Below are 23185 nucleotides of genomic sequence, written 5' to 3'. Positions count from 1 at the left end.
TTTAAAAATAATCTGGGCCTGGCGCAGTGGCTCATGCCTATAATCCCAGCACTTTGGGATTATAGCCAAGATTGCACCACTGCACTCCAGCCTGGGCAACAGAGCGAGACTCCGTCTAAAAAAAAAAATTAACCGGGCCTAGTAGCTTGTGCCTGTAATCCCAACTACTCGGGAAGCTGAGGCAGGAGAATCCCTTGAACCCGGGAAGTGGAGGTTGCAGAGGGCCGAGATCACGCCATTGCACTCCAGCCTGGATAACAGAGGCAGACTCCATCTCAAAATCATCATCATCATCATCATAATCATCACCTGCATTGTCTTGATTCTATATGTCAAGTTAAAGACAACGGTCTAGGCTCCTATTTGCAAAGGGCATTAAAAATAACAATTAACCTAGATAATCTTTAGTCTTTGAAAAACCAAATTAGATACAACTGTTACTTCATTTCCTCCTTTAAAATTTCTTTCCTTTTAAAAAAACCTAATGACATTATTTATGCTAATAAGAATTTTATCGGATGTAATAAAGTTCGTCTTGAGGCAAACTGCAGAATTATCACTTAACGTCAGTGTTCTTTAAGCATCCCGTCTTTACCAACTAGCCAGTAATATGTTAAATTTTTTAAAAAGTCATTTAAAACAGTTTTCAGAACCTTAATCAACCAAGATGATTCAATACCAAAGTACCGGTACCGTCATCTGAGGCTGGAGGGTTTAAAGCTGCTCTACCTTAGAGAGGTATATTTAAGATAATATTGTTTAACCTTTATAAACGACTAATTGTATTTGGATATTTTAAAATAGCACTTGAAGTAGGTGTCACAAAATTCTTTCAAAACGTGAATTCTCAGAACCACCTCCCCAAATCTGGGGCTTGAAGCCACCGCCTCACTAAAAGTAGATTCCACCATTACCCCGGAGCGCGGAGGCATACCCGGAGACTGGGACCCCACCTCCTCGGGGCGTGACCTGTGATCCTTGACCCGTGACCCCACCTTCTCTGGGGCGTTACCCCTGGCCCCACCACCCCAGGGGCGTGGCCCGGAGGCAATCCTGGCAAAAACCGGGTAGCCGGAGCCGGGCGGAACCAATGTGCGCGCCGCCGTGTTTCCGGGCGGGGATACTCAGGGCGCGACACTTATCTGTTACCACAGAGGCCGTCGCGGCTGCGGCAGGAGGGGCCATGAAGTTTCGGGCCAAGATCGTGGATGGGGCCTGTCTGAACCACTTTACACGTGAGCAGGGAGGCCGGAGGGGAGCGAGGGAAGAATGGAAGGAAGCAGTGAGCGCGCGGTGTGGACCGCGGTGGAAGATCAGAGCGGGGATGGGCGGCGGAAGAGGCCGCGGAAGGATGGGGCAGGCATAGGGGTGCTGGTGGAGGCCGCGAGAGGATGGGGCAGGGAGTGCGCGGGTCGGGTCGGAGGGCACTTGTGGGGGTGAAGGCGGCTTTCAAGGGACGTTTCTGAAACTTGATTCCGATCACGCGGCTTTAAAAGCAAGCGGCCACTGCTCCCACAGACGGTTTTATCAGGCATTGACATTCCTTCAAGGCCCCATTCGTCCCTCCACCCTGACAGTGCCTAACCTTGCATTGAACTCTGTACTGCAGTAAGTTCGTGTTAAATGAATGAATGACTAGTAGGTGCCTGTTTTCTTATTTGAGCACTGATGATGTGTGCTGTACATCTCCCCGGGTTTGTTGGGAGAATTGCGTGACATCAGACTTTCCAGTGTGATACCAGTGTAAGTGATTATTTTTCCACCGAGAAGTTGCACCATGATGAACAAGAAATTCTGTAAAATAAGTTGGTCTCTAGGATACATGATGTGCGTTTTAGTAATTCCTTATTTTAACCCCTGCTTTAGGAATCAGTAACATGATAGCCAAGCTTGCCAAAACCTGCACCCTCCGCATCAGCCCTGATAAGCTTAACTTCATCCTTTGTGACAAGCTGGCTAATGGAGGGGTGAGCATGTGGTGTGAGCTGGAACAGGTGAGCAAAAACTTCTGAGAGGCCCGCACACTCTGCAGATTGTCTCTGGAAAGACCACAAATGCCCTGCCTCATCCCCCGTGTTTTTCCCATAGGAGAACTTCTTCAACGAATTTCAAATGGAAGGTGTCTCTGCAGAAAACAATGAGATTTATTTAGAGCTAACATCGGAAAACTTATCTCGAGCCTTGAAAACTGCCCAGAATGCCAGAGCCTTGAAAATCAAACTGACTAATAAACACTTTCCCTGCCTCACAGTCTCCGTGGAGCTGGTGAGTAGGAGAGTCAGGGTTTCAGAAATTTCCCGCAGAAGTCTTGGCCTCGAAGGAATAGACACAGTTAGCCTAGCCTCTTTAACAATAAATATTGTTGAAAGCTATTTGGTTTATTTAAATTTAAAGATCTGGTCCATAACTATATTTTGCATTAGAGTCAGTTCCTCCTCATTTTAAAATACTGTTGTTATCATATGCATTCGGCTAGACTGCTGCTTTTTCCAAGCCATAAAACTTCCAGCCTCTCTATTTCTTGTAGTGGTATTGTCACCTTGTCTAGAAATCATGGTTTCTATGCATTTTCACCGTTGACATGTTTTCTCCCCACTCGTACCCTGCCTCATCTGCTGTAATAACCTTTAAATGGCCCCTCATTGTTCAGTACACATATGTTTTATATGCTACTGCCAGATGAATTTAGTGCACAGCTGTCCTCCAAACACACAAATACACAACCTCATGCGCACACATACAACCCAGAGTTGCTCTTGTTACTCATGGAATGAGGTTCATATTTCCTTTTTTTTTTTTTTTTTTTTTTTGAAACTGAGTCTCTCTCTGTCACCCAGGCTGGAGTGCAGTGGTGCGATCTGGGCTCACTGCAACCTCCGCCTCCCAGGTTCAAGTGATTCTCATGCCTCACCCTACCAAGTAGCTGGGATTACAGGCACCCACCACCACACCCGGCTAATTTTTGTATTTTTTTAGTAGATTTGGGGTTTCACCATGTTGGCCAGGCTGGTCTTGAACTCCTGATCCCAAGTGATCCACCTACCTCGTCCTCCCAAAGGCCTCCCAAAGTGCTGCGATTATAGGCATGAACCACCGCACCCGACCCAACTTTTCTTCATAACTCTCGACTCTTTGCAGTCAGGCAGTTCTTACAGCTAATTAGGGTATTTCATGTCACAACATAAGTTTGGTATGTTTTTTCTATTGCTTAAGGAAAAGCAAGATAGTAACGTATAATACTTTTTGTCCAAAAGTGCAAGATATTTTGTTCTGTGAGTCTCATAGAAGCCCCTAGAAGTAAATATAGTTTGCCTTTTAACTGTTTAGAAACTGCAGCACCCTGAGTGTCCTATGCCCAAAGAGTGGCCTTCTCTTGGTTGCGTCAACATAGCAGGCTTGCTTCTTTCTGCCTGATGACTTTACATGTGCTGTTTCCCCAGCCTGAAACCCTGTCCCCTTGTTCCTGTCTTCCCATGGCTGTTGCTTTTGGTGGTATCTGAAATGTCACCTCGTCAGTCTAAGGAAACTCCCCCACACTCACCCTGGTCACTGTGGTTTGCTTTCTCACGACTGTAATGAGCATGTCATGCAATTTCATTTGTTTGCATTTTTATTGATCCGTTTGTTCCATTGGAACACTGAGGACCTTTTTGTCTTATTCACCACACTTCCCAGTTCCTGAAAGTACCCAGAGTCTGTTCCATAAATATTGGCACCATCAATATTGGTCGAATGGCTTTTCAGGGAATAAATTGACAGCATTCCACTTAGATTTGGCATTTCAACTTTTTTGTCCTCCTGTCTTTGGGTTGTTTTGTTGTTGCTTAATATTAACAACAGAAATATTTTTAAATTAATTCTTTTCTTGGCAGTTATCTATGTCAAGCAGTAGCCGCATTGTGACACATGACATCCCCATAAAGGTGATTCCTAGGAAATTGTGGAAGGACTTGCAAGAACCGGTGGTCCCAGATCCTGATGTAGGTGATGCCCGCAATCCTGTTGTACACCCCACATTAAATGGCATGACTTGAATTCTCTAATTTCAGTTGTAGTCTTGCAGTATATTTTATTTTTAAAGGATTCTTAAGGAAAACATTAGAATATTTGCCTTTTGTTATTTACATAAAACATCTTAAAACATGTTGCATATGATAGAAATGTCATGCCTTCCTATATGTAGAAAATGTCTCACTCAGCAACATCATTTAAAACACAACTGAAATGATACTTTGGAGGACAATTAGTATTTGTTAGTATTCTTGACCTTAGACACCAATTTGGGTTTCCAAGACTTGATCTTTTCCTCAGCCAGTCAGGAGCGATATCTGGATGTGCACGAAAGCCAAGAAGAGAGGAATTTCATGGTTTAGGGCTAATATGGGTTAACAGTCATGCTGATGGTTAACCCTAGAACCCCAGAAGGTAAAGGTGATGCCAAAGGGCCCATTTCCTCTTGCTCACAATTTATTTAAGAAGAAAGTACAAAAATATGCTGGGTAAAATAATTACTTGACTTTTACTAGACGACTTCTACACTGATTTCGAAAAAGCCCATGTTTTATAGAGCACTCTTGGTAACAGTCTCAGGTGTGATGCAGTGACTCTCTGCCATATTTTTGCACAGAGCATGGAAAAGGCCCCTGAATCATAGGTGTAAATGTCCCTTAGAGGAGGGCCTACTGCTGAGTGCCTGAGTTTTATTCCCCCTGGACCAATATAGGGGCTTCTCAGCTGAAGTGCCCTGTTCCTTCTTGAGCCAGAAGAATGCCCGCAGGGACATGGTTGCTGAGGTAACCAGAGGCAGGCATTCCATTCTTTAATTTTGCTTGAGCATCCTTGAGTTAGTGAAATAGAATTGGTTTTCTTTTTATATTTTTAAAAGAACTTTATTCAGAAAATTGTAAAATAGTATCCCGTAGTTTTTGAGCATGCAGTGTGTTCCAGAGTTAGTTATGGAGCCCTTGTCATTACTAGAGTATATTAATATTTTTAATACTTGTGCTTTTCTCATTGGTTTTGTAGGTTAGTATTTATTTACCAGTCTTGAAGACTATGAAGAGTGTTGTGGAAAAAATGAAAAACATCAGCAATCACCTTGTAAGTCACAACTTCTTTAGAAAAGAACTCTGAAGTATTTGGTGGGGCGGCATGGATGCTCTAGCTCACCCTGCAGCAGTCCACGCAGATGGGCACCTCCTAACCAAGTTCCCACTCATGAGGACCTGGCCTAGTGCTGAGAACCTGCAGATTGCTAGTTGGATTTAGAAACCTATCCCAGTACTTTTCAAGTCTCATTCACTGAGGAAAGCTTTTATATTTGCCTTTAATCCCTTGTGTTTATAGTATATTAAGGATCTGTTCAGCCGTTCTGCCTGTTTTTCCTCTTACATTTTGGATGAAACATTTTTTTTTTTTTTTTTTTTTTTGAGACAGAGTCTCACTGTGTCACCCAGGCTGGAGTGCAGTGGTGCGATCTCGGCTCACTGCAAGCTCCGCCTCCCGGGTTCACGTCATTCTCCCACCTCAGCCTCCCAAGTAACTGGGACTACAGGCGCCTGCCACCACGCCCAGTTACTGTTTTGTTTTTGAATTTTTAGTAGAGACGGGTTTCACCGTGTTAGCCAGGATGGTCTCGATCTCCTGACCTCGTGATCTGCCTCGTGATCCCTCCCAAAGTACTGGGATTATAGGTGTGAGCCACTGCGCCCGGCCAGAACATTGTATCTTTTACATGCTAATGTGCCCATATTTTTCTATGAGTCACTGATACGATTGACAGTGAGTTTGGAGTTTCCTGTCTGCATGCCAAATGTCTTTCAGTGAGCCAGGGACAAAAGTATGCCACACCATAGCAGCCTTTATTCCAAGCACCCCTCATACCAAGCTAGGGGGCACTTTTATATTTCTGTTTATTTTCTGTTTATTTTGTGAAAGTCTCCTATGGCCAAGTGGCTCGAAATGTTACAGTGTATGACAGTGGTGGGAAATACGTGGATTATCCTCATTCATACCTGGGGTTATTCTGAGTTCTTCCTTCACTCACTGCCCCTCCCCCTGCCCCCTGCTCCCTCCACCCCACTCCAAAAAACACACTTGGTTATGTCCCTGAATCTTTTAAAGACCACTGTCCACCTGATGAAGCATAAACTTTTGATCTTCCTAGTATACCAGGCCACCTCTGTAGCCACATCTCTGTTGTATTGCCACACCCTCCCTGCAGAACCAGGCTGGGTTCTGGTATTCCCCAACAATGCCTCTTCTTTTCTGTTCAGTTTCTTTGCCATTTCGCACATGGCTTCTTCTCTCCATCTCCCTGGAAGGCACTTAGCCATTCTCATGCTTCATAACAGACCTTTCCCCACCACCCCTCTGGAAGCCCCTCCTCCATGGAGCTGAGCTGTCCAGTGTACATGGTAAATCACCTGCTAATATCTCTGAAGGTCTCCTGAACCACCAGCTTCTTGATAAGGGAAACCCCATCTTAATCATCTTTGTGTCCCAGCTGCCCAGTTTGAGATTGCCACTCGGTAGGCAGCAGTTAAGTGTTACATTTAATGAAAGAAGGAAGTGACTGGGCATCTCTAATGGGAAGGTAGACATTTTTAGTGTGTTAAATTTTTAGTGTTAAAATTTAGCTTCAAGAGGTCTTTGAAATCACAAAAGTATTTTGAAGCCTAGAAAATGTACACTGGGCTGTTTTTTCCTAGAGTTCTGCTCACTAAGAGCATTGCTATCGTTGGACCTAACTCAAGGCTTTTCTTTCATAAATTCTATATAGAGCTCATTTTAATTTAAAATCTGTTTTCCATGAAGCAGTGTGCACTGTGCCGACATTGGTGTCACCTGTGACTGCAGTGATGTTGATCCAGTTGTCAGGCTGGCTTCATCTAGGGATACCCTGGGGACTTCCAGAGAAATTTAAAGAGGCCCAGGAGAGAAAAGACAGGATGGTTAATTGAAGGATGGCATTTGTTTGTTCTTTCTGTTCAATGAAAATGATTCAGCAAAGTAGAGAGGTAGAAGGGTAGCTTAGAATCATCAGAGGTGTTTTGTTTTCTCTTTTTTGTAGTTTAAAAAACAGACATTTTGTGGAGTGGCTACTACATTCTGGAATTACTAAATGGAAAGTTATCAAGTTACTGTAGCAAAGTACATAATCAAGTTACTGTAGCAAAGTACGTAATGAGGTCTTCCTGGGTATCCAGAATTCTGTGTCTGAATATTACAGGCAGTAGAACTAAGGAAAATGGTAGACTCAACACACTAAAAATGTCCACCTTCCCATTAGAGATGCCCAGTCACTTCCTTTCATTAAATGTGAAGTGTGACTGATGGGGTGGGTTGTGTATGTGACTCATGCAGGAACAGAAAAATAAGCAAGAACATTACTTCTGAGTTCTACCATGTGTGTGAATCCCCTGGGATCTGGTTAAAGTGCAGATTCTGATTTGGGAGGTCTGAGCTGGAGCCTAAGGCTCTATTGCTGACCGGCTCCTGGGGGATGTCAGTGCTGCCTGCTTTCAGACCACATCACGTAACAGTACTTTGTGATTTGTGCCTGTATTACTCCGTTTTCACACTGCTATAAATATGTTACCTGAGACCAGGGAATTTATAAACAAAAGAGGTTTAATTGACTCACAGTTCTGTCTAGCTGAGGAGGCCTCAGGAAATTTACAATCATGACAGAAGGCAAAGGGGAAGCAAGGCACGTCTTACATGGCAGCTGAAGAGAGAAGAGCACAGGAAAAACTGTCATTTTTAAAACCATCAGATCTCATGAGAACTCCCTCACTATCATGAGAACAGCATGGGAGAAGCTGCCCCCGTGATCCAGTCACCTACCACCAGGCCCCTTCGTCAGCACTTGGGGATTACAATTCGAGATGAGATTTGGGTGGGAATACTGAGCCAAAACAAACCATATCAGTGCCATACTATATTGTACTTCAATTGTTATCTGAGAAACAGCTTTGCAGGGTCACCTTAATGATGGAAACCAGAGAGTCTATGTTTAGAGTCATGATGTGGAAGAGGGGAGTCTTTGGAGCCACACACCTGGGTTCAGCTCCAGGCTGCGCTGTGCAGTGAGTGCCCTAGTGCTGGGTACTACCCCAAATAGGGATAACAGCGCAGCTATGACAGGGGCTTCGTCACTTTTTATAAATTTAGAGATAATTTTTACTAGGTGCCCAGTATAGTCAGCATTCAGTAAACAATAGGTGACTATTTTAAGGAAATCATTGAAAAGATCATACCCTGATACTTAAGAAATCAAGTATGTTGATGTGCATCATATTCCAAATAACCGAATCATAAAATAGACATGGGTGACCAGTGTTCAGAGAATTAATTGTTTGTTAATTTCTTCAATAAGTATTGACTCAAGGCCACCATGTGCTAGGCACCAGGTGTTAACATTTAGGAGGGAGTTAGAATCTAATGTTCTGTTACTGAGACTTTTAGGAATTCAAAAAAAATGCAAGAGAACATTTAAGCCTGAAGTGCATCTAAGACCATTGCAAGTTGCATTTTTGAATAAGTATTTATTTATTTATATCTAAAACCATTGTTTTTCAAAACAATGGGAATTTACAGATCTTGAGTGTGTGGTTATTTGGAACAAATGAGCATAAGTCATGTGTTAGCCTTACAGAGCCCCAATAAGCAGTCCAGCATATTCACAAAGATTGTTTTATGTATTTTATTTCGGTCACCTATTGTTCCAGATTGTAGGAAAGCGGGTTAGGAAATATAACAATCTGTTTTTTGGATTAATGAAAGAAAAGGGTTGAAAGTGAGTATTTCTCATTCAAAGTAGATTATACAACAAGTAAGTCTGGGGCACTATTTTTCTATTAATGTGAAAACTCAGAAATAAGAGTTCACCCAAGTTAGAAAACTTTGTTTTGGAATGAAAACTATTCAGAGTTCACCAATTTTAAGGAACAGGAACAAGGAACACTAAATTGTATTCAGTAAACATGGACGCTGATACAGAACTGTGCAGACAGGATGCCTTCTCTCTTTTCTGTCTGTGGCACTGTGAGGATGGAATGGCCCTAAATAAGACTAGTTGTTAGATGACACTTTTATAGTACAAGATGGCAAAATGCTGTCTGGCAGACTACACACAGGCTTTCCAGAGACCTCCTAGGCTTTAACATTGGGCAGATATCAACGTCAAAAAGAGAAATAATATGTACCAGTTCTTTTAGGAGGAAGTTTCATTGTAGGTGCGGGAGTGGACCAGGATAGGTTAGCAAAACCTCAAACCACACTGTGACATATGCTTCATTTCTAGGTTCCATCCAATTAAAAGAACTGATTGGTTGTTGGGGGGGAGGGTAGAGAGGAGCTTCAGAGGAAAGGAGCCCCTTGTGACCTGTGGAGACTGTCCTAAGGCAGCAAGAGCAGGAGTAGAAGAGGGGCGCCCGATGGTATGTGAGGGAGAGGCAGAAGTCTGGTAGCCTGGGCATGTGGAGTTCAGCTCAGCAATCCTCAGTCCTGGTAACCCAACAGCAGCCCCAGACCCTTCTGGATTTGGGAATTTCATTTTCCAACACGTGAGTTTATTTTCTAAATAAATGGCTATGTTCTCGTGAAATTCTAAAGGCCTTATAGTCATACTAAATGTGTATTTATGACAAATGGTTTATTATATTTTATAAAAATAAGACACTGATTTCCACATTCTTTTCTCATTTTCCTCCTTCCTGTTTTGTAATGGTTATATTATGTCTACATCATCAGAGCATAAAATTTTATTACTACACATTATTCTGTCCTCTTCGCTCCTGTTGTTTAGTTTTGGTTCCAAAGGTCAAAATAAGGCTCACACTGTTTATGCTGTAAGTTCTCCAATGATTTTTTGGTTTTTAAAAGCTTATTCTCTAGCATATCACTCAGCAAGGGCTCACAGGAATAGGATTCCATTGGTTATCATGTATTTAGAATGTCAGTTTGGCTCACTGCACTGCATTGTCTGCTGGTGTATATTATTGCTATCAAAAAGTCTGATTCCATTCTGATTTTGTTTCACAGCTTGGATTTATTCATTTGAAGGTGGGGACTAAATACTCTGGGGATTTTTCCCATTTTCTTTAAATCCAACTGTCTTGACCATCCGGGGTCAATTTTCCCAGGTGTGTGGTGTGTCCTTTCAGTAAGTGGGCCCAACTCTTCATTCACTTCAGGAAAGTTTTGAGCTGTAGTTGATAGCATTTATTTTCCAGTGTTTTCTTTTTCTTCTGGGACTCAGAGGGCTTGGTTCTTCTCTACCATCTTTATTATTTTCTGTCAGATCCTTTTCATCTCTTTGTTTCTGTTTGGTAAATTTTATTTTTCTCCTTTCCATCCCAGTTTCTCTTACTATTCTCTCTGTGGCACCTATTTGCTCTAGTCTTCTTCCTTCTAAACTAGTTTCTGTTTCTGAAATTTTTCCTTGTGTTTCTAATTACTTCCTGTACTGTCAGCTATGTTTTCATATGTGCATGCTGTCTGGTCATCTCATGTCTGAGCTTCCCTAATTCTGATTTATGTTGTTCTGTCATAGCTTTTATTATTGTTCATTTCTTTTAGTTGGTCTTGAAATAATAGGCTACACTCTGCATCTGGTTTGCAGAGTGCCTTTAGTTTCTGAGTGTGCTATTTGGACATTATAATTTCTGTTTTTCCTTTTTCAGAATATTATTATATGGAAGTCAACCACAATCCTTTTGTTGTTGCTGTTGTAGGTGGTTTTTCTGGTTATTTTAGGAGGAAGTTTCATTGTAGGAGTGAAGGTGGACCAAAATAATTTTCTAACTTAATGACTCTAGAATTCTCTATTCTTTGTAACCATAAAATATTAAAACATGCATCCTCACCACGTCTCCGGGACTTTCTGAGATCTGTCCCTCTTTTTCCTTCATTTAAAGCGTCATTCCTTTTTTTTTTTTTTTTTTTTTTGCCCAAGGTGTCCATTCTGCTCAGTTGAGGCTCTTACTTCCCGTGGTTCCGTCTCACTGTAGGACTCTCTTCTGCTGTGAGGGAGTTCTCATCAGCCCCACCAAGCCCTCCCTAGAGCCCTGCCCTTGTGCTGCTGTAGTCTCCTGGCAAACCTGTTTTCACATCTTTACTGTGTTCTCCATTCTGGGAGGCAGGCAGGGGGACTGCCCCTTTGAGATTTTTGGGAGGTTTCTGAGTTCTTGGCTCTTGGGCCTTATCTTGTCTTTCGCTGATAGCACGGGGGTCTCAGGGCGCTCTGAGGTGTTTTGAGGTTTTGTAGGGTACTTTGTCATCTGGTTGTGTGAAAGCTGCCGCCCATGGAGTTTTTTTCCTTTTGTCTTCTTTCTCTAAGACTATGTAAAATACTCAATTTGCAGGTTATTGAAGCAAACCTAGATGGAGAATTGAATTTGAAAATAGAAACTGAATTAGTATGTGTTACAACTCATTTTAAAGATCTTGGAAATCCTCCTTTAGGTAAGTGTTCTAGTGGGTTATATTTTGCTTTTGATAAGTTAACTGTGTCAGATAACCTACCTATTGAGGTCTCTTAATGTAAAAAGGTTGAAATTCAGTTGACTTTGTTTCATGCTTGGGTAAAGAAAGAACAAAGGAATTGAGATTGGACTACGTATCTCTGTGGTGTAGTGGAGCAGTTAGCCACCAGGGGGAGAAGCTGTGCCACCAAGTAGCTGACGGATCTGTGCAGGGTCTCCATACTCTGTAGAATTTGGATCAAGTTAAATAACCTCCAAGATCCCTTCCAGCTCTTCAATTCCTATTCTACTCCTAAAGATTTCCATTTCTCACCTGGAATGGATTCAGAAAGGTAGATACACTTGTTCTTATATTCTCCTCCTTTAGTTACTTCCATATGTAAGAAATTAGTGTAGCAGATGCAAAACTGTTTCACTTGATCACATTTCTCATCTCATACAAGGTAATAAGGGACGATAGAGTCAGTTCAGCAAGTGGGGAAAGAGGGGACGGTTGGACAGTCTGGCGAGTCATAAGCCAAGAAGGGGTTAGAATCATGGCTGGAAAGTGGGCAGCTGCACAGTAGCAGGAGCTGCCTCAGCAGGAAAGCAGGCAAAGGACCAGGGGAGAAACACCTGGGGATGATGAGAAAATCATTTTATGATACATAGGTGTTCCATAACCAATAAAATCGGCCCTGGTCACGTTTAGAATTAAGTTACTACAAGTTTGCTTGAATATAAACGCAGATTTTAGCATAGAGTTGGAAGGAATGTTTACTTTCTAGTTGAGAGCATCCTATTCCAGCAGAGTGAAATCCATGTGGTTAAACCTTTGATAATATTGTGTAAAGTGATTCATTCTGATGTCACTCATTTTGTTTCTTTTAATAAACATAAGGTGGGACTTACCTTTGGTACTTTCTCAGAAGTTGAAAGGATTTTTTTTTAATTGCACTTGAGAATGACAGGCCTTGCATTAGTTAATGTATATATTTTCACTCTTAAAATACATAGTGAGTACAAATAAATACAATTTTCTTTGACCTAAAGAGGGGGATTGTGTTATATTTCAAGTCCCCTGTAAATAAAGATGCCCTGGAAATTATCATAGTATTTTAAATAGTTAGGACCTTATGCTTAATGAATGACAACATTTACAAGTTGCAGTACTTCTCCAGGATGCTAAAACCAGTGCTAAAGTGAATCACTTATTCAAGTAAAATGCAAGTGTCTCCAGGTTTCCTGTTATGTGCGAAGATGTTGTATTTAAACGCATTCCTATCATTTTAGCCTCTGAAAGCACCCATCAAGACAGGAACGTGGAACACATGGCTGAAGTGCACGTAGATATTAGGAAGCTCCTGCAGTTTCTTGCTGGACAACAAGTAAATCCCACAAAGGCCTTATGCAGTGAGTGTGCTTGTCTGTTTTGTTTTTCATATCCTTTCATATTCTAAATGCTTCAGTCAACTCTAATCTAACAGATTGCATATAGTCTCGTAAGTCCAAAAAAAAAAAGCTCAATTATGTGGACTTTAGCTTCCTAGGACAGTCGGGTTTTTAAAATTTTCCTGGATTTAGAAGTACCTAAGGTGGCAGCAGAGAAACAACCCCTGGGCACTCTGTTAGCGCCTGAAACCTGCAGCCACACTGGTTGGTAGGTGGGTTGTGTGCTGCCTCAGCTGGCCAGCGCACCTGGCGACGCCCTTGGGAGGATGGGTGCAGATCATCCCACCTTCTCCATGGCCATCTAATTTGACCTACTCAGAGTGCCAGACACGGTTTGGCTTGGATTTAAGTTTTCCCTTGTGATGTCTTGTTTCCTTTCTGTGGCTACGCTGGCCTGCACTCGCTGCCCCATATCTATCCCTTGGCTGCTGGTTAACAGTTGCCTCTTGATTCTGGCTGGGCCCCGTCTTGTGAGGTCACACACCTGCTCCAGCACTATTCATCTGCTGACCACACATGAGAAGGTCATTACCTGCCAAGAGCTTTTCAAGGCATTTTTGTCACCTTCTACTGAAATCACAGCGACTGCAGCCTGGATTTGAAGTTCCACGTTTTGTAGAATAGCTCCCAGGCTGAGCTGAGAGGAGGTTGGGCCAACACTGCACCTCATCCCCTTCGGATCTGCAGTGTGCTGTAGAGAAGGAACAGAACATTCTAGGTGGCAATGTCAAGGACCAGCCCTTTTAAATGAGAGACATGAGGAGAATCAGAAGAGACCATGGGAGGAGCGATGGGTGTTAGGGAATTGGGGAAGGCATCAGTTGGAGTGATGGGCACAGAAGGAGATACCACCAGAGAAGCAGCTCTGAGGATAGAGATGGAGAAGCTAGATGAGGCCAGATCATGAGGAGTTTTGGAGTGAGGTAGCTGTGCTGCTTTTTAAGGAACTTTGACATGAACGGTGTCATATTTCTAAGGCCGAGCATAGTGGGAGCTGTGTGGCAGTGCCAGGTCCTTAAAGGTGCTTCTCAGAACCTTGATGTGCATGGAGATCACCTGGAGGTCGTGTAAAGGGACTCCTTGTTCATAGTTTGGGCTGGGCCTCATGGCTGCACTTCTCCCAAGCTCCTGTACAATGCCCAGACCCTTGGTCCTGACAAGCACAGTGTGAATGGTGAGAGGGTGAAATACTCCTCGTCTGTGTAGAGTATGGAAACACAGGGGTTGGGGGGTCCCTGCGCTGCACAACATCAGTCTTTGAACTTGGTATTTTGGGGACCTTCTGAATCCAAGGCTGATGAGGAACACAGAGGAGTTCTTATCAAAGGTGGTTGACTAAGCCATGTGTCTTCTCAACATTCACTTTGGTGTCCCCACGTGTAGCAGAGAAAGGAGGACCAGCAAATTGTGATGTAGCAAAATTTAAAAAAAAAAACCCTAGGTTGAACTTCTCATACCTTCTTAACTTCCCAAAGCCCCTTTTCTGTCTCTATCAGTCTCCTTCAGGTGTCGGATCAGTTGTCCCTTCCTCTAGCTAGGTCCTGCCACCCTCAGTCTCTGCCTCTCCTGTGCCCTTGTACCACCTCTCTTAAAGAATGCTTGTCTTCCTGCTTGTCCTTTCTGGTCCTTTCCCTGACCTCCCATCTCCTGGGGTTGGCCTCTCTGCAGCCTGCTCATACATGGTTTCTTGTCACTCACTCACATCTGCTGGAGACCTTTCCTCGGCTGCTGTGCTGCAGCTCGCCAAGCTCTGGGTGGTTGTCACACTGTGTGCTCCTGCCCACCCTCATGTTGTCTTTACTTCCCTGCTTAGTTGCATGCCTGATGCCTTGGATTTTAGCCATCACCCATGGCCCTCACGGGATTGGCAGGACCGTTGAGATGCAGGGGTCCATCCCATGCAGCAGTGTGTGACATAGTCTGTCCCAGGTGTTGGGGGATCCTGGCTCTTGGCTCTTCTCAGCACAGTTCCTCCACTCACTGGTGAGGAGCTGCTCTTCCCTGCAGAAGGATGCTGATGTGGGTGAATGTGGTTTGCCAGCCTGCTGGGGGTTTTGCCAAGGGCTTGGGCCGCTTCACTCTTCCTTTCCTCGCTGCAGGAAGCCGCCAGTGCTGAACATCAAAGCTGATTCAGTACTGGTAGATGTGCTGCTTTATTGAATGATCTACCAAGGTAAAATTTTGCCAGGTCAAGAAATAGCAATTTAATCCATTTAGAGGAATGAATATAATTTGAAAAATTAACTTATTTCAAGACTAACATCTCGAAGTGTTGGGACCTGCTTTTAAATAGCTTTCTGGATTTTGAGACATACTTTTACTGGCTGTGATTTATAAGAACTTGTGGTTTGTGGAGTACTGTCCTAAATGCCAGTGATGCAGCCTCAGCTGTGGCAGTGAGAGTGAGAGACTGTGGTCTCCACAGCTGCCTCAGGGAAGACAGATGCCTAAAACAGGAGGCACAGGCTGGGAAGGCTGTTCTGAAAAAGTAGATATCAAAATGTGTGCTGCACTAGGTCTTTAAAATCATGGCTTTTCTCTTCCCAGATATTGTGAATAACAAGATGGTGCATTTTGATCTGCTTCACGAAGACGTCTCCCTTCAGTATTTCATCCCCGCGCTGTCCTAGCACCCTGTTGCTGGAGTTGGCATGCAGAGACTTTGTCAGGATGGGAGAGACCGTAGGCGTTGTGTTCTGATCACTGGTCTGTGTCCTCACAGCACCGCACATCGACACACTGTACTTATCTGTTCCTCTCTAACATTTTAACTAAAAGTTGACTTAATGGCACACAGTTGGATAAACATATCACTTCATGTTGCTCATGTCTGTTTTGTTTTGTTTTTAAGACATTGAAAAGAAAAGCTAGAATTTATTTATTCAGGCTTTAAAGAACAATTTCTCATTGACGTTGTGAAAATCCCCATGTATTTAGACTTGGTGTAGTAGCCAGAATTCGTGCAGCTGTTGCCTGGGAGCTGGGTACTTTCCCTCCAGGCAGAGGCTCTAGCTCAGCACGGCCTGTAGCGTACAGTCAGTCTTGCATTTCAATGTGTTCACCCTGCTTGCTCCTGCCCCTTGGAGCCCAGTGACAGAAAGTATAGCCTCTGTCACCCCGCCGCCACTGCCTTGGTTACTCAGAGCGCTATGGGGTGTCACAGCTGCAGCATTTGGGGTCTCTTTCTCTCTCTTGCTGAGGACTCAAGCCCACCTGAGTCCACTCCCCTCTTGATGTGTGGAGAGCTGGCCCAGCCAACACAGCTCTTCGCTGGGAGCTCCTTCTGCCATTCCAATTAGTTTCTTCCTGGGGCCAGTTTTGGGTTTAGGTTGTAATTCCTTATATTTCTTTCTTCCGCAGTGCATCGGATCTGTCGTTCTGGAAAGAAGACCCTTCTATTTAGAGTAGAAACAAACGAAACTTCTAAGGTATCATCTGTGTTAAGTGATGAGACCATATTTCTTTGATGTTTCTGAACATCAAAGCTGATTCAGTACTGATAGATGTGCTCATTCTCCCTGAAACATACCTATCATATTTCCTATTATAATTCTATCTCATTGTCCTGTGGAGGTGGACATGATCAACAATATCTTTTATTGTTTTGTTTTGTTTGAGACAAGGTCTCACTCTGTCACCCAGACTGGAGTGAAGTGCAACAATCATGGCTCACCGCCTTGACCTCCTTGGCTCAAGGCATCCTCGCACCTCAGCCTCCTGACTACTTGGGACTACCGGTGTGCGCCACCACATCCAGCTAGTTTTTAATTTTTCATAGAGACAGAGTCTCACTGTGTTGCCTAGGGTGGTCTTGAACTCCTGGGCTCAAGCCACCCACCCACCGGGGCCTTCCAAAGTGCTGGGATTACAGGCATTAGCCATCACACCCATCCATAAACGTTATCTTAATGTCACATTACAAAACTGAGGCCTAAGTTGCTTAGGACAAGATGAAGAAATGGAAGACTAGCTAACATGAAAATTTATATTTTGGCTTTTTCATGTTTTTTGGTAAAACCAGTGTATTTGAATGGTTCTTTTGATGTTTAATAATGGTTTTTTGTTTGTTTGCTTGTTTCGGTTTTTTTTTTTTTTGAGACGGAGTCTCGCTCTGTTGCCAGGCCGGATTGCCAGTGTCACGATCTTGGCTGACTGCAACCTCCACCTCCCAAGTTCAAGCAATTCTCCTGCCTCAGCCTCCCGAGTAGCTGGGACTACCGGTGTGTGCCACCACGCCCAGCTAATTTTTGTATTTTTAGTAGAGATGGCGTTTCACTATGTTGGCCAGGATGGTCTCGATCTCTTGATTTCGTGATCCACCTGCCTTGGCCTCTCAAAAGTGCTGGGATTACAGGCGTGAGCCACCATGCCTGGCCTATGTTTAATAATGTTTAAATAGGGTGGAATATTTTGTTAAATTAACATTTTAAAATTAGAAGGCACCATTTTAATTTTTAAACCCTTTCTCGTTGTAACAAAATTAATTCCAGCTGTAGTGAGAAAACTTAAAAATCATGCTACAAAATGAAACAACATCTGAAAGTAGTTTTATAAAACAAATTGTTAAAGAGAATGGTATTAGTGACTTAACCATTTGCTCTATATGATATTTATTATCAAATACACATAATTTTGAAGATTTTAATGAGTGGCTTAAGATTTTATCTTTGTGTAGAATGTGGCTGAAGAAACCTTAGTTGAGATTCAAGAAGTTGGTGTCTGTTTCTGATTCTTATCACAACTTGCTACTTAGTGTCTACTAAGTCCTCCACCTCTTTGCTCCTCAAAGAGCTGTGAAAAAGGATGGCAGGAGCCCGTACAAAACCACAGACTTAGAGAAAGGCACAGTGCTGCTTTATTGAATGGTCTCCCAAGGTACAATTTTGCCGGGTCAAGAAATAGCAATTTAATCCATTTAGAGGAATGAATATAATTTGAAAAATTAACTTATTTCAAGACTAACATCTCAAAGTGTTGAGACCTGCTTTTAAATGGCTTTCTGGATTTTGAGACATACTTTTACTGGCTGTGATTTATAAGAATTTATGGTTTGTGGAGTACTGTCCTAAATGCCAGGGTAAAGTAAGGCAGTCCCATTCCTTGCCTGCCCTGGGTTGAGGGCCCCACGTCCTTTTGGTAGGCACATCTTTTCTCTCCTCCCTTGTTCTGCTCTCCCCCAGCATATACCTCCTAGCCCTAGGCAATTACTTGTCTAATATCTGTCTCTATATATTTGCCTATTCTGGTTTTTAGCTGTTTTTTTTTTTTCCTGGGGGAGACAGGATCTGGCTCTGTCCCCCAGCCTGGAGTGCAGTAGTACAGTCACGGCGGCTCACTGCAGTCTCAAACTCCTGGGCTTAAGCGGTCCTCCTTCCTCACCCTCCCAAGTAGCTGGAACCACAAGTGTGTTCCACTGTGCCTGACTAATTTTTTTTTTTTTTTTTGAGACGGAGTCTCGCTCCGCCGCCCAGGCTGGAGTGCAATGTCTGGATCTCAGCTCACTGCAAGCTCTGCCTCCCGGGTTGACGCCATTCTCCTGCCTCAGCCTCCCGAGTAGCTGGGACTACAGGCGCCCGCCACCTCGCCCGGCTAGTTTTTTGTATTTTTTAGTAGAGACGGGGTTTCATCGTGTTAGCCAGGATGGTCTCGATCTCCTGACCTCGTGATCCGCCCGTCTCAGCCTCCCAAAGTGCTGGGATTACAGGCTTCAGCCACTGCGCCCGGCCACCTGACTAATGTTTAAATTGTTTTGTAGAGAGGAGGTTTTGCCATGTTGCCCAGGACTCCTGGGCTCAAACAGTCTGCCTGCCTCAGGCTCCCAAAGTGCTAGGATCATAGCCGTAAGCCACCACAGCCAGCAATTCTTTTTATCCAAGAATTTTATCAGCCGAGTTTTGAGGTCATTCTGTGCCATATTGGAGACACTTAAGAATTTCACATTCCAGTTGCTCCTGGCTAGCATCCAAGTGGCCCTGTTGTCCTCCAGCGCTTCCTTGGCCCAGCAGGGAACTGCTTAGCCGTCAGTTCTGTAGGCTGAGTTTACAGTGAGGGACTGTCCCTGGTGTGAAGGAGCCCACTTTTGGGGACCTAGAATGTGGCCTCAACAGTAGTCCTGGGGCTGGACTTCTGGTTCAGCCACTAGGCAAAGGTGTTTAATGACATTCATGTTCTTAGTGTATGTTGCCAATTTAGCAAAGCATCCATCATTTTGAAGAGGTAACAATTCAGTACTTTTTAAAACAGCTGTATTGAGATGTAATTCACATATCACACAAATTCACCCATTTAAAATAGACTGTCTAGTGGTTTTTAGTATGTTCTCAGAGTTGTACAACAATCACCACTATCAATTTTAGAACATTTTCATCACCCAATAAAGAAACTTCTTAACCATAAGTAATCATTTTTCATTTTTCTCTCTTCCCTTGTTCTGCTCTCCCCCAGCATATACCTCCTGGCCCCAGGCAATTACTTGTCTAATATCTGTCTCTATATATTTGACTATTCTGGTTTATGGCTCTTTTTTTTTTCTTGGGGGAGACAGGGTCTAGCTCTGTCCCCCAGCCTGAAGTGTAGTGGTACAATCACGGCTCACTGCAGTCTCAAACTCCTGGGCTTAAGCAGTCCTCCTGCCTCACCCTCCCAAGTAGCTGGAACCACAGGTGTGTGCCACTGCGCCCGACTAATTTTTGTATTTTTTGTAGAGATGAGGTTTTGCCACATTGCCCAGGCTGGTCTCAAACTCTTGGGCTCAAGCAGTCTGCCTGCCTCAGCCTCCCAAAGTGCTAGGACCACAGGCATGAGCCACCACACCCAGCATTTCTTTTTATCCAACTGTAATTATATATCCTTGACCAGGATCTCCCTTACCTGCTGCCCCCAAACACCTAAGCATCTGGTAACTACCATTCTACTCTCCTTCTATGAGATTTGCTTTTTTAGATTCTAAATATAAGTGAGATCGTGCATCATCTGTGCCCGGCTTATTTCACTTAATATAATATTCTCCAGGGGTTCAACCATGTGGTTGCAAATGACCAGATTTTGTTCTTTTTTATCGCTGAATAGTACTCCATTGTGTATATGTCCATTTTGTTTATCCATTCATCTGTTGATGGTCACTTAGGTTGTTTCCATATCTTGGCTGTAGTGAATAATGCCGTGAATATGGGAGTGCAAGATGTCTTTTTGATATACTGATTTCATTTCCTCTGGGTGAATACCCAGTAGTGGGATTGCTGGATCATATGGTAGTTCTATTTTTAATATTTTGAAGAACCTCCATACTGTTTGCCTTAATGGGGATACTAATTTACATTTCCTCTAACAGCATACAGAAGCTTCCTTTTCTCCACATCCTTGCCAACACTTACCTTCTGTCTTTTTTTTTTTCCCCCAAGAAAGGCCCAAACAAAGCTAATCTTTTATCTTTTTGGTAATGGCCATTTTAACTGCTATGAGGTGACTGAGGTGATATCTCATTATAGTTTTGATTTTCATTTTCCTGATGATTAGTGATGAACATTTTCTCATATACCCATTGGCCGTTTGCTTGTCTTCTTTTGAGAAGTCTGTTCAGGTCTTTTGCCCATTTTTAAATAGGCTTATTTGTTTTCTTACTATTAAGTTGTTTGAGTTCCTTTTATATTTTAGATATTAAATCTTTGTTGGATGTATAGTTTGCAAATATAATGTTTTCTCCCATTCTATAGATTGTCTCTTCACTCTGTCGGTTGTTTCCTTTGCTGTGCAGAAGCCTTTTAATTTGATGTAGTTTGATTTACCCATTGTTTGGATTTGTTGCCTGTGCTTTTGAAGTCTTGTTCATAAAATTCTTGCCTGTATAAATCTAGTGAAGCATTTCCCCTATGTTTCCTCTAGCAGTTTCATAGTTTCAGGTCTTACATCTATGTCTTTAATTCATCTTGAGTTGATTTGTGTATATGGTGGGAGATAAGGGATTAATTTCATTCTTCTGCATGTGGATTTTCAGTTTTCCCAGCATCGTTTATTGAAAGACTGTCCTTTCTTTTCAATAAATGTTGTTATTGGCACCTTTGTTGAATATCAGTTGGCTGTAAATGTGTGGATTTATTCCTGGGTTCTCTGTTCCACTGATCTATCTATTTTTATACCAGTACCATGCTGTTTTTATAACTTTAATTTTATGGTATATTTTGAAGTCAGGTATTATGATGCCTCCGGCTTTGTTCTTTTTGCTCAAGATTGCTTTGGCCATCCAAGGTCTTTTGTGGTTACATACGAATTTTAGGATTTTTTTTCTATCGCTGTGAGGAATTTCATTGGTATCTTGAATAGGAATATTGCACTGAATCTGCAGATTGCTTTGGACGGTATGAACATTTAAGAAATAATTCTTTCCATCCATGAACACAGGATAACTTCCCATTTATTTGTGTCTTCAGTTTCTTTCATCAGCGTTTTATAGTTTTCATCCTAGAGATTTTCACCTTTTCTTTTTTTTAAATATTATTCTTATATCTAGTTTATTTGTCTTGGTATATTCTATTGTTTTTTTTTTTTTTTTGTAGTAATATATATATATATATATAGTATCTATTTATAGCTATTATAAATGGGATTTTCTTGATTTCTTTTTCAGATAGTTCACCATTAATGTATAGAAATGATACTGGTGTTATGGCTGTAATCCCAACACTCTGGGAAGCCAAGACAGGTGAGTTGCTTGAGCTCGTGAGTTTGAGACCAGCCTGGGCAACATGGCAAAACCCCTTCTCTACAAAAAATACAAAAGTTAGCCAGATGTGGTGGTCCCAACGACTTGGGAGGCTGAGGTGGGAGGATTGGTTGAGCCCAGGGGGCTAAGGCTGCAATGAGCTGTGATTGCAATACTGCACTTTCTGTTTCAGGGCAACAGAGTGAGATCTTGTCTCAAAAAGGAAATAATACAGATTTTGTGTGTTGGTTTTGTATCCTGAAACTTTACTGAATGTTTTTTTAGTTTGAACAGTTTTTTTGGTGGAGTCGTTAGGATTTTCTATACTTATGATCATGTCATCTGTAAACAGGGACAGTTTAACTTCCTCCTTCCCAATTTGGATGCCTTTGCTTTCTGTTGCCTAATTGCCTAATTACAGCATGTTCCTGTTCTGTAAATGTCCAATGAACTAGAGAATGATTCTTGGATAGTTAATATTGTCAATGTTGATGAACTCTTTTCCTTCTCTGAAAGCAGCTACTTTCTTGGAGGTTTCAATTCTGCATGGCAGTTTGCAGCATTTCTAGTGGTATTGCTCCATATTTTATAGCTTTATGAAGAAGGTGTTTACTTTTTTTGAAATTACCTTGAGACATTTCAAATTGTGCAGAAGATGTATGCACAAAAGCAAATGTCTTGCAGTTTGCTATAGCAGCTTATGCGTCATCTGACTCTTGAATAGCTTTTAATTCAGCTTTCAAATCTCACTTGAATTTGAGCAAAACCTTCATCTTTATTTGTATCTGGACAAAGTACTTCAATTGCTTGACAGTAATGACCAATCAGTTTATTTAAAATGGTATCATTTAGTAGGACAGTGTTTTTCTCTAGTTTGAGCAATGAATTCAGCCAGTCATCTGGGTTGTTCATCATCATCATCATTGGTTATCAGTTCCTGAGTTATTTTTACCAGTGAGTTTTATGCCTTCAGACAGCTATTTTGAATTATATCAGGAATATCATATATCTCTGCCTCTTTAGAGTCAGTCACTGGCACTTTGTCTGTTTGGTGACATCATGTTTCCCTGACTGTTCTTCATCCTTGTAGTTACACATTGATATCTGAGCATTGAATATATAGGTATTTATAAACAGTCTTTACAATCTGGCCTTGTCTGTGATTGTCCTTGTACAGTAGGTCTGTCCAGAAATTGTAAGCACACTGTCTTTTTTGGTCTTTAAGCCCTTGAGTGCTACAGCCCGTGTAGTGCCAAATGGTGCCCTAAGCCCAGGTTCCCTACAGTTGGCTCTGTGATTTGTTTGCTGATTGCTGTAAGCCCCACCCCCATTCTTTGTTTCTAATTTACACCTAGTAGGCTGACCCTGATGGCACCTGCAGTGCTTCCAGTGGGAAAGGACCATAGTGTGCCCCTGTGAAGAGTCTCAGAATGGTGGGGAAGGTGAATACCCACCTCCTGCTCTTTTTTCCCACTGTAGAAATTGTGATTCCAGAGAAATTCTCCAAGTGAGGTGCTATGTGCGCTTGGGGGAGGGGTGTCATGATCAAACAGAACCATTCTCTTTA

At 42.5% G+C, this 23185-nt stretch overlaps 2 protein-coding genes across 5 annotated transcripts in view; both read left to right on the top strand.

Moving 5' to 3' along the window:
- Positions 1 to 1085: 1085 nt before the first annotated feature.
- Positions 1086 to 17628, top strand: HUS1 (HUS1 checkpoint clamp component). 4 transcript variants are annotated; one of them, XR_001884780.1, is made up of 9 exons: positions 1086 to 1235; positions 1867 to 1994; positions 2089 to 2265; positions 3873 to 3980; positions 5026 to 5100; positions 11370 to 11469; positions 12762 to 12881; positions 15468 to 15626; positions 16281 to 16582. XR_001884780.1 is itself a non-coding variant. In XM_017868549.1 (8 exons), exons 1-8 carry the CDS (start codon positions 1091 to 1093, stop codon positions 15548 to 15550), a joined length of 936 nt encoding a protein of 311 aa, XP_017724038.1. In that variant the 5' UTR covers positions 1086 to 1090; the 3' UTR covers positions 15551 to 17628. The 4 variants fall into 4 exon arrangements, 2 of the variants coding, with proteins under 2 accessions (XP_017724038.1, XP_017724040.1); XR_001884779.1 differs by having other exon boundaries at positions 15468 to 15661; XM_017868549.1 differs by having other exon boundaries at positions 15468 to 17628.
- PKD1L1 (polycystin 1 like 1, transient receptor potential channel interacting) overlaps positions 16332 to 23185 on the top strand; it is a 203514-nt gene continuing 196660 nt past the window's right edge. The window contains 1 exon segment of the mRNA XM_017868553.1: positions 16332 to 16348. The gene's annotated coding sequence lies outside the window, so the exon portion shown is untranslated.

Source organism: Rhinopithecus bieti, unplaced genomic scaffold (assembly GCF_001698545.2).
Source record: "Rhinopithecus bieti isolate Rb0 unplaced genomic scaffold, ASM169854v2 scaffold_3527, whole genome shotgun sequence".
Classification (NCBI taxonomy): Eukaryota; Metazoa; Chordata; class Mammalia; order Primates; family Cercopithecidae; genus Rhinopithecus; species Rhinopithecus bieti.
This window is presented reverse-complemented; position numbering and strand designations above follow the sequence as displayed.

What these genes read in the sequence shown, in the direction of transcription:
- HUS1 (XM_017868549.1), top strand. Translation starts at nt 1,091, where the DNA reads ATGTGCGCGCCGCCGTGTTTCCGGGCGGGGATACTCAGGGCGCGACAC. An exon ending in TCACAGTCTCCGTGGAGCTG is followed by an intron (nt 2,266 to 3,872) that starts GTGAGTAGGAGA and finishes TTTTCTTGGCAG; the next exon opens with TTATCTATGTCAAGCAGTAG. An exon ending in TCTTGGAAATCCTCCTTTAG is followed by an intron (nt 11,470 to 12,761) that starts GTAAGTGTTCTA and finishes CTATCATTTTAG; the next exon opens with CCTCTGAAAGCACCCATCAA.